Source organism: Sebastes fasciatus, chromosome 8 (assembly GCF_043250625.1).
Source record: "Sebastes fasciatus isolate fSebFas1 chromosome 8, fSebFas1.pri, whole genome shotgun sequence".
NCBI lineage: Eukaryota > Metazoa > Chordata > Actinopteri > Perciformes > Sebastidae > Sebastes > Sebastes fasciatus.
Window position 1 is genome coordinate 21,659,454 of NC_133802.1, and position 15,332 is coordinate 21,674,785.

The following is a 15,332-nucleotide window of genomic DNA, read 5'->3' on the forward strand; positions in this document are numbered from 1 at the left end:
TGTTTATCCTCAAATCAAAACTTTTTCAATAATTCACTTTTTCTCCCCAGTCTCCCTCTGCTGCTAATACACCTGTTGTCCTCCTATAGAGTAAGTTACTTTAATGTTACATGTTTGTTAAATAGTATATTTACTACTGTTGTTTTGCTGTAGTTGAGATCAAGGTTAATGCTATCTATTTATACATATTTAACTATAAATGTTACACTTAAACTGTTGAAAATAAATAGACAGACTAAACCAGGCAGTTTGGTTTTTATACTTACTGATACATGCATGTTATATAATGTTATTTTTTTAATGCTAGCTTCACTCTTGCTGCCTCATCAAGCTGCTCCATTGAAGCTAAGTTTCTTCCTGGTGTTTCACTGCCTCCTAGTGGATAAAAGGTATGTTTAGCTAAGGCTAATACTTCAACCTATTCAATATTATTATGATATGTTGAGTAATTTTGTGTTTCCTCTTCCTGGAGTTAGGTGCACTGACAGTAGGGTCAGATAAGCTTGTGCATAACTAACTGGACAACATTTCCTTTGGAGGAAATGGCTGATAAATGCTGCTTGCAGGTAATTATTGAGCTCAGGCCTTATTTATTTATTTTATTTTATGATTTTATTTAAAAGGGATCATGTACAGTTTAAAACATAAATGTCACCATTTGATGCACCGTACCAGATTATAGCTTTAAGATAATTCACATCTGTAAATCCCTTGGCAGGTCAAAACAAAGAAACATACTACAGTCATACAAGAAAGAACACACAACAGTACATCACAAAGTATGCTTGTCAAGTAAAAGCAAGTCATGAAGACTATGAAATAAAGATCAGTGAGTACAGAGCTGAGCAGCTTTCAACAGACGTTTTAAGTTGATTTTGAAAACACTGATAGAGCTGCAGCTCCTCACATCGTCTAGGTTGGAGGCTGTAGGTGTGTTGATGAAAGGTTTCACATAAGCCTATAAAAAGAGAGAACCTATGGGATCACATGACCTGATGAACTGTTAATGCCAGCCCATAGGACTTTTGCTATAATCCCAAGTATACTCATACTGCAGACAGTAGGGTTCATGATCCATTTGTTTTTTCTTTTCAGTACCATCTGGGCCAAACATGCTTACTCCATCAACCGCTACAGCAGCAGCATCCGCAGATGTTGCCTGCGGTGAAGCCTGTGCAGTCTCCAGGACCAGGACATGGTGACCGGAAGGGGCCACCCAATCCACCCAATGGTGAAGCCCACATGGCTCGGCAGGCCCGCAAAAACATTGAAGCTCGTCAAAAAATGGCAAAGTTATTTCAGAAGTACAGGTAAGAAAGCCTTCAATTAGAACTCTAAAGGTATTTAAATAAGGACACCAATAATCCTACACTTATTTTTATATGTGACAAACAAACAGATAAGTGGCAATCTCAAATATTTTCATTTAAAGGTCGCTACTGTGCTCATTTCCAGGTTCATACTTATTACATGCGTATTTTGTGTTTCTATTAGAACATGTTTACATGCTGTAATAGTAAAAAAAACACGTTCTTTTCCTCATACTGTCTGCCTGAATATGCCTGTTTTTAACGGTCCTGACATCACAACTGTGATATCACAAATTTACAGAAATCCTGAGGCTTGCTTAAAGGCACAGTTTCTAAATAGTGGCTTGTGTGTAATGGTGCATTCACATGAAACTTGTGAGATTGTGTTTACAACATGGGATGTCATGTACACAATATCCTTGGCGTTCAAGTGGTTAAGTTGTGAGAACACCGCTGCTTAGCAACATTAATAATAACTTTACTCCCGCTGTCTTTAGCAAGCTAGCAAGTGGGTAACATAATGCAGTAAATGCAAAGGCATAATGAGAAAAAAGATGAGGCCGTTGGGAATATCAACCATTTCCTCACACCTATTATAAAATTACGAAGAAAAACAATATACGACAATATATTAACTTATTATGCACTGAAAATTTCACTTCCGTGGCCTCCGCCATTTCTGACAACGTCAACAAACACGTCACAACTTGTGAACTCGGAGCTTTCCGAAACGTTCCACTTCGTGGAATACCACATGAGGGGGGTGTTCATATGGGTTCAACTCGTGATCACTGTAAACACGATCCCATTTGAAGGCACCATATATAGCACTTGCTAAAGCAACTTGCTTTATAGTAAAGAAGACATGACAATCTCACCTTTTACAATATAGGGCCTTTAACTAAATGTCTTCAGTCACTATCTATAGCCGAATGGGTTAACACAATGGTGATTGAGCCTATGTTGCAATATTTATATATTTGCAGTATTATGAGCTGGGTGTCTGTGGTGAAAGTCCCAGAAAAAATGCTGTAGTTTTTCTCCATTGTATACACAAAAATGGAACTATGCACACAATTCTCAAATTTTGAAGGACATGTATCAGTCTACTAAACTCTGAGCACAACTGCATTGTTTTCACTCAAATAGAAATTCTAAATCAACCAGGACTGAAGGTCACATGTTATGCTTATTTTCTAGTTCATTCAAAAAATACCTTTATTTTCCTCATACTGTCTGCCTGAATATGCCTGTCAAAACAGTGGACAAGAGAATGCTTATACACGGCTAACCCACACCAACAAGACTACAAAGAAACAGATGCAAATAAGAATAACTATACTATTAATAATTTCTCTGAGAAATGGGAGGACAAATGACAGCCAGAGCCCAGTGCCCCTGTGCTTGATAGGACACAGCCACGGACAGCTGCAAAAGGAAGAGTTGGCAACAAACCTCTCCAATGAGCAAGTGTACAACGTGAGAACAGATGTGCACCACTGTTGCAGGACCCTGGTTCTCCATCAGGTGGCCTGTATATCCTCTCATCCTCACACAACAGGGTGAGAGTAATCCTCAAAGCAAAAAGCTACAGGGAACGCTAACAACAAATGTTGCTGTTTAAGATGTAAAAGGCATGAGCATTAAGAACTGTGACATGACCGAAAATATGCTGGCTGCACATCTGACAGTGGAAAAACATCATAGTGCGCATAGGGACCAATGCCAGTGTGAAAGAGCAATCAGAAGTACTGAAATAATACTTTACTGATCTATTGATCGCACTCAGCTCCTTGAATACTAAAGTGTTTATCAGTGGCCTTTACCACCAGTCAGAAGAGGAGTTGAGAGATTCAGCAGATCGTTGGCACTGATCACCTGGCTTTCAACTGCATGTACCCTCCATACAGTACACCTTATTGACAATTTAAACTTTTTTCTGGGACTGTAGACATCCTTTTAGGGCAGATGGAATTTGCCTCACAAAGTCAGTAGTAAAACTGTTCGTATCCAAACCATTTTACTTCCTGCGTCACCCATCTGCTCCCTCTGCCAAGGACAAGAGACAAGAGGAATCAATACAACGACTAGACACAACATGCCAGAAACCTTGAAGGAGAGTCACTTCAGCCCCCTGAACATCACCTGAACATAGTTAAACCTACCTCCCCCCTTCGTCTATTTTAGAAAGTGTTATCTGCTGAAGCATGTGACAGGCTTCACACTAGAGCTGCAACAATTAATCGATTAATCAGTTAGTTGTCAACTATTAAATAAATAATTGCCAACTATTTGATAACCGATTACTTGGTTTGAAAAAGTCAAAACTCTCTGATTCCAGCTTCTTAAATGTGAATATTTTCTGATTTCTTTACTCCTCTATGACAGTAAACTGAATATCTTTGTGCTGTGGACAAAGCAAGATATTTGAGGAACGTCATCTTGGGCTTTGGGAAACACTGATCGACTTTTTTCACTATTTCTGAAATTGTATTGACCAAACAAACAATCGATTAATCAAGAAAATAATTGACAAATTAATCAACAATGGAAACTAATCAGCCCTAGCTCACCCGCTATCATTCTTTTCTTCATAACTTATTCCCTGTCTGAAAGCACCTTTACGTTATAAAGCAGATATGAGTTATTTTCCACATATAATAGGAATTTTAATGTTTTTTTGTGTCCAGTAAGGATTTAGTAACTGCTTTAAGTAACTGCTCCCAACAACTGTGACACACACATAAAGTACAAATACTGCAAAGCTGTAACCAACCTCCCTCTGTTGTGGTTAAAGGCTGTGGAGACACCCTGAATGGTTTCTTTCTCAACTGTTATTGTGTGTCTGCTCTCCTGTGCTTCCTGGTGTTTAAACTGATTCTACCTCTGCAGCCTGTATTTCTTTAGCTGATCTTGCTTTAGCAAGAGAGATGGTGGCCCTAAAGTGTAATCAAAGCTTCCCAACAGAAGTACTGTATGTGTTTCGCAGTCCACTTTATGTGTGATATAATTTCAAACATGCCTTGTTGTATTTCTTGTCGTCCAACAACACAGGGCTCAGCTGGGCTGCAATAAACATAGTGTCACCGTGACCTCAGAGCCTCCGTCAGTGGAAGAGAAGATCTGCCTCACTGTGTATGAAAACAAGGTGAGGACTAATAAGCGGTGCTTTTTAATGACCAAGCTGAAAAACATGTGAGATTATTTATTAATAATACCATCATTTTAAACATTTGCAATACGTCTGAGTAGAAGCAGGTAGTGTAGATTAATTTAATTTTTGTCACTCAACATTTCAAACATAGGAGCTCACTGACTTAATATAATTACTTGTTGTATTGTGTGAGCTTACTGACCCCTGTTGTTCTGATATGAATGCACTATGATGAATATACACACCTTTTATGGTATTAATTCTTATCTTGGTAAATTTCCCAACACATTCTCATCCCAACTCGTCACATACTAGACGCTTTGTCAGACCCCTCGGCGTCACTTTTCGGTCGCAGCAAACACATGCTTAATGTTGTGAATTAAACAAAAACACTTGCTTAAGTTTAGGCAACAAAACCACTTAGTTAGGTTTAGGAAAAAAACAACATGGTTGGGCTAGAAATTATTATTTTTGAACAGTGAAAATGTGACGTTGTGACCATGGCACACAAACAGTTGACGTGAAAATGAAACTTAACGCACAGGATACAAACAGCGGTTTCCTGGATGAAAGCCTTGTGTTTGTTGGCTTTTTGTGATAGTTGTGTGTGTGGATGTGCATTTGCTCATGGCTGCAGTGATAACACTGACCATTTGTAATATTTCCTGTCCAACAGATAGTTGTGCCACTCACTGTGAAGAACTGGGGTTTCAGAAGGCTTCACTTTACTCTTGAGGCTTCTGACCTCGTTAAGAACTTTTTCACTGTCAGAGACTGCCATGGAGAAATTATCAAGAATTTGAAGCATCTCGGTCTTGGACCAGGTATGACGAAGACACAGAATCATATGCCACACACACAGTGGTCAGGGGCGGTTGGATATTGACCCCAGTGACAAATTTCCAGCAATAGTCCATATATACACCATTGTTAATTGTGCATTCACAAGGAGTAAAAACACAAACCTTACAGGTAGTGACTGACAAAACAAAGGCTCAAACAATGTGTAACAGAAATGAAAACAAAAAGGGAATTCAACAACTGTTATAGAACAAGACAGAACATCTTTGAGCTGTAGTCAAAACAGTAACTGGAGGCTTCACCGACTGGTCATAGTGAAGTACTTTTTGCTGTTTTGCATAATTAAAGTATGTGTCATTCTCTATCCAGTTGAGACAAGTTACTGTTCATAATCCTTTTGCTATTTGCTAATTCCTCCAGACAGTCATGTGTTAGGTTAGGCTCACCACAGGCAACTGTTAAAATACAATAAGTGGTTTGACAATGAAAATGATGAATCCAACATGTAAGACAGAACACATGACTGTTGTTGTGATTTCATGTGGTTTATAATAAATATTGTTTCTATTGGGGCTGCAACTAACAATTATTTTCATTGTCGATTAATCTGTAGATTATTTTCTTGATTAATTGATTAGTTGTTTGATCTATAAAATGTCATAAAATGGTGAAAAATGACAATCAGTGTTTCCCAAAGCCAAAGATGACGTCCTCAAATGTCTTGTTTTATCCACAACTCAAAGATATTCAGTTTACTGTAATAGAGGAGTAAAGAAACCAGAAAATATTCACATTTAAGAAGCTGGAATCAGAGAATTTTTACTTTTTTTTTCTTAAAAAATTACTCAAACCGATTAATCGATTATCTTAATAGTTGACAAATAATCGATTAATTGTTGCAGCTCTATTTGAAATATGTACTGTCTGGATTCACATTTCATAAAGTGACATTACTGCATATGTATATTCCTAATTTCGTCACATTTATTTCTCCCATGCTCTTTCTAGAAGCGGCATATCAAATCAAGGTCCATTTCCACTCCAAGCATGCAGGCTTCTATGAACAGTTTCTGGTCTTTAAGTTTGAATCGCATGACCTGCCCTCAGATAACTTTGAGATTATGCGCCTCTTTGAAATCATACGTCGAACATCTCTCAGTGAAGAGCCCCTCCCTAGAGAGTCAACCTCACCATGCGACCTCAAAGCTGTGGATTGGATATCTGCTGGAGGGTATAACAAGTTAATATCATATAATATCCATGTTATCTATGTTAGTGTGTTGATTAAGCTGTATAGAGCATCCAATACAGCACTTTTTTGTGATTTATTACAGATTTGAGAATCGTAATACCTTTTTGAATGGTCTTTTCAGACAAATCAAATTTACGGAATTAACCATGAAAGGTTGAATGTGAAAGAGTTTCATCTTGTTTTCTGGTCAGCCTCTATTCACATGGAACACTGTGTCACCCATCCCAAGTTACATACAGCAGACTGCAACATGTATTGGTTATTATTAGTCATCTAAGTTATTACCGTCCTGTTCTGTCTTTGGTTTTCCACTCCAGTGTTAGAATGACGTGGCTTAAAGTCGTGGTGCCTTTGAAGAAATATCCGATACCCGACAACATCAAAGACTTCAAGAAAGTCAACATGTATGTATTTTCACATGCACACACACTAAATGAGAAGGTGAACATCATTTGTACCAGATTTAATCTATTAAACCAATTCAAGTGTTTACCCAGCATCGTGCCATATTGTAAATATTGAGCTTGATTAAAATGTCGGGGCAATATTTTACATAAAACTTCAAGGAAAACCAGTCTATCATCTCAAATGACTCTATCAATGACTCACCTTTGAAATAGTCTCACTCCACCCTGAGCAAATAGCTGTTAACATGACATAAACAGTGAGTTAAAAATAAAGCCAAATCAAGAAAATCAAGCCAGTTCTCTAAATGACTCACTGAAGCAGTATTCATCTAGTGATTCACTATATGAGCATTTTTATTCTACACAGCAATTTATACTGTGGCAGACAACTTTTTGCACTTTAAAAAGTAAATGTGTTAAGGGCACTGGTTTGTAGGACATACGTATGCAAGAATGTAAAACAGTTATAATCTTAGGTCACACAAATGGCATCAGTTTAAAGTGCCTGCTATCAGTAGAGAGGCTGGCAAATCAAGCCTGTTCCACTATGGTCCTTGAACCTGGAACAATCTGCAGGCCAAGCTTAAACTTAAGCTTAACGCTTAAACCCTTATCTCTTTAAATGGTTTTAAACTTAGAATAAAGGAAGTGGTCACTGTGAGCTGCAGTTGCTTCAATTAACTAACAAACACTTGAACAAAGTACTGCCTTGTTAATGCACTGTATGATGCAATGTATTTTTGTCGTACCTATTGTTGCTGCTGTGATTCAATGTTGTTGTCTTGTTGTGTGTCGGATGTTGCTATTTGACCCTGTCTTGACTAGGTCTCACTTGTAAAAGAAGTTTTAATCTCAATGTAACTTCCTAGTTAATGATGATGATAAACTCTAATGGAGAAAGTTCAGATTTAAGGTGCCTCGGCTGATTTGTAGTGAGTAAAAATGAAACAGAAAATGAGCCATACGCTTTCATGGCAGGAACACGTCTGCTATACCTGTAGAAGTGATCCCGTTGTTCATGTCACTGGGATCTCTTTAGGAAACTGGAGAAGATGCCTCTGAACTGGAAGAACTACTACCAGAGGTTCCAGTTGCTGCTGCATCTTGAGGAGCTCCATCTGAAGGAAGAGATTGAGAAATTCAACCGGGATTCACCCATGTTCAGACACAAAAAAAACGCAAACCTTCTCATTCTGAAGGTGATGCATCTCACACACAGAATAATAGATATGAAGACTGAAAACTGCTATTGCTTCGGCTGGAGCTTTTTACATCAACAACTCTGAATGACACTGTAAATGACACATTAACGTTTTGTGGCATCAGATTTCAGGTGTCACTAAAAGCTCACCAGCGATGCTGCCCGGAAACAAGGTGCTGGTGACTCCTTTAGACCAGGCAGGAGTATTTGAAAATAATATTTTCAAAGGCACGGTCCATCAAGCGGATGCGGAGCAGGTCTACCTGGAATTCAGTGACACGTAAGAACAGACAATTGTTGGAAAACAATAAGTAGTCAAATGAGATTAAATATATTGTCCATTTCAAGGAAATCTATATGCACATTCATCTTTGAATTGCTGCAGATTAAAATCAGCTAAATAAATAAGAGATATCTGTATAACTGCATGCTGATCCAAGTGCTGAACTGGCCAAGTGATGAACTTCAGATTGTTTTCGTTCTTGTTCAATAGTTATTAGGGCTGTCAAAGTTAACGCAATAGTAACATGTTAACGCAAATTTGTTTTAGGGCCTTTAACGCCTTAAAGCAAATTGGGATTTTTAGGTTGTAGCGGGCTCAATTTTAAAGCTAGAGTGAAGATACTGGCATCGTATGAAACTGGAAAATTGTCAGCCCTAATAGTTAAGCATAGAGAAATCCAGCATAAAAGACTCAGATACCAATTTTTCCAGAGTCAGTCGTCTGAAAACCTCTTGTTTCACTACTGCTGTTGCTCTAGTCCAAGTTATGAGTTGAAGCTACTTTCCTGCGATTGAAATAAGTTCACATCTTTCCTCTGGGTTGTTGATTATGTGACTCTGGGAAATGTAGGGAAAAGGAAGAAACAGACACCAATGATCACTGCGTCCTTTCAAAGGCATATGGGAAAGGGGTGGAAAAGTAGTGATCCTATTATTTCTAGTAATGTATAGACAGGGTATTAGAAATGCTTCTTGTTTTCAGTGTTGTTTTTAATGCTCACCAATTGAATTTGTTAAGTTTATCTGTCTGTAGTACCATACATGACTGTGTGAATTTGAATGCAGGTTCATGCATCGTTTCAAGGAGGGCATGATGTTCCATTTTAACTTCATCATGAACCGTATACCCCTGCGTACCCAGCATAGAGCAGTACAGCTGGTGTGCAGTAACAAACTGAGGGAGGTGCTGTTCCCTACTGGACAATTCTCTCCTCACCAATCAAATCTACGCAGGTCAGACTTCCTTAAGGTCAAGAGTGTGTGCCTTTTATCCCATCTGTCCCTAAAATTCAGTTTTCCCTGTACACGTACCTGCATATAAACACTGTCTTTCTTAACCGTGACTCAGCTCTGATATCATTCCTTTGCACCTCTGTCTCTCTGTCATTAGGCTGTTGGAGCTTGAGAACAACCCGGAGCAGTGCAAGGCTGTTCAACACATCGTAGCTGCTTCCGCAAAACCTGCCCCATACCTCGTATTTGGTCCACCTGGCACAGGTACGGTGCATGCAATGGTGGAAGAAGTACTGAGATTTAGTAGAAATGCCATAGACTAAAAATACTACATTTCAAGTAAAAGTCTTGAATTCAAAATGTTACTTAAATCAGAGTAGCAAAGTGTAATTAAATTGTGAAAAGTAAAAGTAGTCATTATGCAGAATGGCTCCTTTCACAGTGTTATGTTATCATAAAATATTATATTGTTGTTTTTAGTACTAACAAATACACGCAATAGCTTTTTAATGTTGTTGTTCGTCAATGTGAAGCCAATTTTTGATACTTTGAATACTACTGGGTAGATTAGTAGAGTAGTTCTACATCATATCATATATTCTGATCATATAAAAAGTAACCACTAACTGTCAAGTAAATGTAGTGGAATAAAACGTACAATATTTACCTCTGAGATGTAGTGAAGTAGAAGTAGAAAGTAGCATAAAATGAAAATTGCTAAAGTTCAGTACTTGAGTAAAGGTACTTAGTTACATTCCGAGACTAGGTACATGCATGTGTGTGGGAACACCGCCTGATGTTTAAGTATTGATTTATATTTACGTTTAGAATAATGTATTTTTACATGTCTTGGTCAGGAAAAACATTGACTCTGGTGGAAGCCATCAAGCAAATAGTGAAAACGCAGCCGTCGCTCAACATCCTGGTCTGCGCTCCTTCCAACGGTGCAACTGATCATCTCTGTGAGAAGATCCTGGAAGGAAAGATAGGCGACGTGCAGCGCTTGTACGCCCTGAACAGCCCTGTGAGAAATATCCCACAAAATATAAAGGTCTGGATTCTTTTTTCTTTTTACTCTGTTCCTCAAAAATAAACAAACCTCGACATTAGCATAACGACAACACAAATATTTGGTTAGAAGTCACATATACCATAATCTATAATAGTTCCTCCATCAAATATCATCTTTCACTCAAAATGTATTTCACCTCTGCATATCTATGTGTACCGTATGTGTGTGTTTGTGTCTATATGTACGTATGTGTTTTTGTGGTTTTCTATAGTCATGTTGCAATCTGAACCATGACACAAACACACTTGTGACTCCCGATAAAACTGAGCTGATGAGGAGCAAGATCATGGTCACCACCTTGCAAACTGCGGGAAGGTACAGTACATTCTTACGTTCTTCATAATTTACTTTAAATAGCAAGTAAGGATTTTTCACAACAGATACATATTTGGACATTTCACAGCAGGACAAGCACAGGTGTAATCAGTAATATAATTAATGGTTGCATTCTATCTAGGTGTGCCAGTTCCAGGTATTATGGTAATGTGCAGGCTGGCTCAATAGCGTGGCTTACTGTGATCAGCCATCATTAATGTAATTAGTTACACCTATAATTCAACAAATTACAGATCACTATGTTCCCTGTATCATCCTCCTGGCTAACAGGAGTCTAGTGATAGGTAATTGACAATAAAGATCTAACACAAGCACACACTGAGCTTTAGCCAGCATGCATAATGGCAGAAAGGTTTTGTTTTAACATTATGTTGAGTGTAATTTTTGTACGATGATTGTTTTTCAAAATTACAATAATACAAATTCAGATCCACTTGAAGTAGGATTGTCAAGTCAATGCAACTTTCTGTTAAGTTAAAATGTAGTTTCATGTGAACATGTCATTCCCTCTTTTACTCTAGTGCAGTTGTTCTTAGATCGCTTTGTTTTGTGCTAACACACAGCCTTAAATTACATTCACACCAGTTCCAGTTTAACATTAAGACCATTGCTGTACCCTAAATAAAAATATCAGCTGTAGTAACACCATTTCTCACATATATCAAAAAGGTTGTTCATGGGTGAGAAATTAACAGTCTTCAATGCAAGAAAGTTATAGTACCCTCATGTCATGTCCACTAGCAACTACAATTCCTTTATCTAAATATTAAGATTTGCTCTCTCTCTCTCTCTTTCTCTCCTCAGACTAGTGACTGGAGGGGTTCCTTCAGATCATTACACGTATCTGTTTGTTGATGAGGCAGGCCAGGCTGCAGAAACAGAGTGTCTCATCCCTATAGCAGGTAACAAGCAAGCTGAGTTTGTTTAACATACAGTGTTTTATATTCTGTATGAGGTGTGCCCTTAATGTTTCTGTGTTTGCTCCACAGGTTTACTGGAACCAAAGAAATGCCAGATAGTGCTGGCTGGAGACCCTAAACAGTTGGGCCCCATCATCACATCCAGAATAGCAGTCAAACATGGCTTGGGTGAGCACTGCATATACCTTTTTAAACACATAGGTCAAGTGTTTGATGTATCAAAGGTTTATTAAATGCAAAATCTGAAAATAATAGTGACGAAGCTACTTACTGAACTGAACTTTCACTTAAGTGCTATCTGAATGCTGTTTATTATTGCCTGTACCTAAGAAAGTATTAAGACATTTACTCTGCGCAGGTGTGTCCTTGTTGGAGCGTCTGATGAACGACATCGACCTTTACAAGTCACATAAGACACAGGGGTACAACAACCGCTTTGTAACCAAACTACTGAGGAACTACAGGTGTAGTAGTGATGCTTACATTTGTTGCTTTATCGTCTCTCAATGTTATTTTAAAACCATTCTTTGATACCTCTGTCCAATTGCCCATGCTTTGTCTAAACTTGTCCCTGGTTCACATTTTTCAATGGTCTTTTTTTCCTCTTCACTCTCTCAGGTCCCATCCTGCAATTCTGAAAATTCCCAATGAGCTCTTCTATAATGGAGAACTTCAGCCTCATGCTCCTAAAGCGACATGCACGTCATACTGCAGATGGGAACACCTGCCCAAGAAAGTAATGTCCAACACACAAACATGACGTTTCTCTCTCCCTCCACCCCTATTCTCATTTGTCTCTCCTTGTCTCAGGGTTTCCCTTTGATCTTCCACGGAGTGGCCGGCACTGACGAACGTGACGCCGACAGTCCCTCTGTTTACAACATGGCAGAGGTGCAGGTTTTGAAGGAATACTTGAAAGCCCTGGTTGAACATCTTCGCAAAAAGGGTGTGACCAAAATTGAACCAAGAGAAATTGGCATCATTGCCCCGTACAGAAAACAAGTGAGTATGCTATTACAATAATCCATGTATATATTAATAGACCTGGGCCCCGTTTCAGAAAGCAGATTTAACTAACTCTGAGCCTAAGCCTGAACTCTGAGTTGACTAATCCTGAGGTGGTAAACCTCAGAGTTCAATAAACTCTGAGTAGGTTGAACCTGAACATAAAAAGCCATCATCAATGGAGCTCTGATACCACGATCCTTGATGCTGTGTAATATTTGAATGTGAGGGCAAAAACCGCAGCTCAAAGAAATGACTGACAGTGCATAAAAGCGGTAACTTTAGATAGTCCTGAGTAGAAAAAATGTAATATCTTTCAATTCTGACGTGAACCTCCGCTAATTAATGCGCTTTGATACGCATTTTGATACGGACTGAATGAACGAGGAAACAAAGCAGCGTGTCTGGTTCTGTAAGAGGGAGGAGACAGAGAGAAACTCTTTGCTTGTTAAAGAAAAGCTGCCAGCAAGCTCCAAAGAGCTCTCAAGTGTTCCTAGCTCAGCGTTTTCAGAAGAGAACGTGGCGTTTTCAGCTGGGAAAAAACACTTTGGTGGACACAGGCCCTAATATTTGTAAGACTTTTCTAGAGCCTACAATAGCTGTTTTTATGTGCATGATATCACCTCAGTGTAAAGTCCAGTTGAAGCCCAGTATTTAATTCCCCTTAAATAAACAGCCATGCAATCTTTCACTTTCGCAATACTATATTGCTAAAGTGATAGTGAGATTGATCAAACATGGTAACAACCAACACCGCTGTTGTCCTACTTTTGTGTCCCGACAGGTGATGAAAATCCAAAAAGCCCTTCAGACGGACAAAGATCTCAGGAAGGAAGACTTGGGAAACGTACTGGTATGGAGACGGAGAGTGATTAAATGTTTGTTGCAAAATATGTTCAAGAGACATTTTGGTACTGCATTAACACACCTTGTATTTACACTGTTCATAGGTTGGTTCAGTAGAGCAGTTTCAGGGTAAAGAGTACAACGTGATTCTGTTGTCTACGGTGCGAAGCAATCCCAAACTGACTGCACAGATGCAAAAATGCACTCTAGGCTTTGTTGACAATGAGAAGGTGAGAAACACAACACAAACTCAAGACCAATATATGCAATATATATATCGTGCAGGATTGCCATAATCTATTAGATGCTCCTTTTAGAATTTTGTCCACAATGTCCACAATGGTAGTACCAGCAGATCAATTCACAGACACTCATTAATACAAGTTCACACTAACTGAAACTATCTCCTCAGAGGTTCAACGTGGCGCTGACCCGAGCACGAGCCTTACTGATTGTAGTCGGAGACCCGAGAGTCTTGAAAACTGACCAAATGTGGAACAAGTAAGTCTTCATCAGTCTAATCAGTGGAGAAGGATTGGTTGGGCAAATACATATCTAACTCCGACATGCCTCACACACTGACTGACTTCTTGTTTTAGATTCATCCACTACTGCTTCACAGAAGGGGGATACCGTGGCATTACAGTCTCTGATGAAGAGATAACTCACCGAGCGTCTGGTAATATGCACATTCACACACTGACACACACTTTGTCCTGTATGTCCGTCTTTTGTCCGAAAATCATCTTGAAGACTAAACGATGTTTGGGTTGTCTGTCCACCTTTGATCTACGCCCCTCAGTGGAGAGTGATGCAGCAGCAGCTGGACCCTGTTGAAGGAACCAACAGAGACCTCGCACACTCATCTTAAGCTCCAGTATTCAACATAGAAAAACTAAGAATAAAGAACTGGTTGAAACTGAGAGCTACGTGTGCAGTTCACTCAGGACAGACACAAGACAGAACTAGTCAAGTCAAGTCAAACTTTATATCTATAGCACATTTAAAAACAACCGCAGTTGACTGAAGTGCTGAACAGGCATAAAATACAAATGAATACAAAGCAAACAACAATAGGAAAAGAGGAAAACAATAAAAACATAACGTGCATATAATATTAGTAAAAGAGGTGCAGCACAATAGAAGATAGTCATGCTGTCAAGCTCAACTTAATCAAATGCGAGCAAGAAGAGGTGCGTTTTCAACGGCCATTTAAATGATTCTGTAGTCTGAGCAGTTTTAATTTGGAAAGGTAAACAGTTCCAGAGATTAGAGGCAGCCACCACCCCTAATATCTAAAATCATGTCATTTGTTATACAATTGTATTGTATTTAAATTCTACAAACATTTTTAATGGCACATAAATAGAATAAGAGTGATATCGCTCCTATTAGATTGACTTTGTAATTACTGCATATCTACCAAATCTACCAAAAATCTATCAAAATTAGTGAGTTATATTAAACTGCTGTAGAAATACTGTAAGTCTTTCATTTTGTTGAGACTAACCTGATGCGAACAAGATTGTTTCACAAAAATACAGACTTAATTTTAAGCCTAAAAAGTTTGGCACCCTACCAATAGCCTGTTTCTAGACTTTTGAATCACCGCCCACATCTCAGATTTCTGTAGTGTAATGGCGATTCAGTCTGATTAACAGGTTCGCCGAGGCAATTTCGAAGAGAAGAGATGCGTTTCCATAGTAACAATCAGTGCCAACTGCTGACAACTGACGGAGTAAACATTGACTCACTCAATGCTGTGGAACAAGAAATGAGGAACGTGTTTTAC

The 15,332-nt window shown here is 38.7% G+C and overlaps 1 protein-coding gene across 4 annotated transcripts; it reads left to right on the forward strand.

Annotated features, from left to right (window-relative positions):
- The first annotated feature begins 13 nt into the window (after positions 1 to 13).
- LOC141772842 (putative helicase mov-10-B.2) lies at positions 14 to 14,463 on the forward strand. 4 transcript variants are annotated; one of them, XM_074644282.1, is made up of 24 exons: positions 14 to 90; positions 332 to 389; positions 473 to 566; positions 1,096 to 1,310; positions 4,365 to 4,458; positions 5,141 to 5,288; positions 6,274 to 6,496; positions 6,835 to 6,921; positions 7,964 to 8,123; positions 8,251 to 8,405; positions 9,194 to 9,361; positions 9,519 to 9,625; positions 10,219 to 10,412; positions 10,645 to 10,748; positions 11,574 to 11,671; positions 11,759 to 11,857; positions 12,048 to 12,153; positions 12,308 to 12,425; positions 12,500 to 12,691; positions 13,479 to 13,547; positions 13,645 to 13,770; positions 13,953 to 14,041; positions 14,140 to 14,219; positions 14,343 to 14,463. In XM_074644282.1, exons 3-24 carry the CDS (start codon positions 543 to 545, stop codon positions 14,375 to 14,377), a joined length of 2,691 nt encoding a protein of 896 aa, XP_074500383.1. In that variant the 5' UTR covers positions 14 to 90; positions 332 to 389; positions 473 to 542; the 3' UTR covers positions 14,378 to 14,463. The 4 variants fall into 4 exon arrangements, with proteins under 4 accessions (XP_074500383.1, XP_074500381.1, XP_074500382.1 ...); XM_074644280.1 differs by having other exon boundaries at positions 15 to 90; positions 308 to 389; XM_074644281.1 differs by having other exon boundaries at positions 19 to 90; positions 308 to 389; positions 477 to 566.
- Positions 14,464 to 15,332: the final 869 nt, after the last annotated feature.

Bases quoted from the DNA above. Each gene is read 5' to 3' on its own strand.
- LOC141772842 (XM_074644282.1), top strand. From the start codon at position 543: ATGGCTGATAAATGCTGCTTGCAG. The intron at 8,406-9,193 runs GTAAGAACAGAC...ATTTGAATGCAG, and splicing joins TACCTGGAATTCAGTGACAC to GTTCATGCATCGTTTCAAGG. The intron at 13,771-13,952 runs GTGAGAAACACA...CTATCTCCTCAG, and splicing joins GCTTTGTTGACAATGAGAAG to AGGTTCAACGTGGCGCTGAC.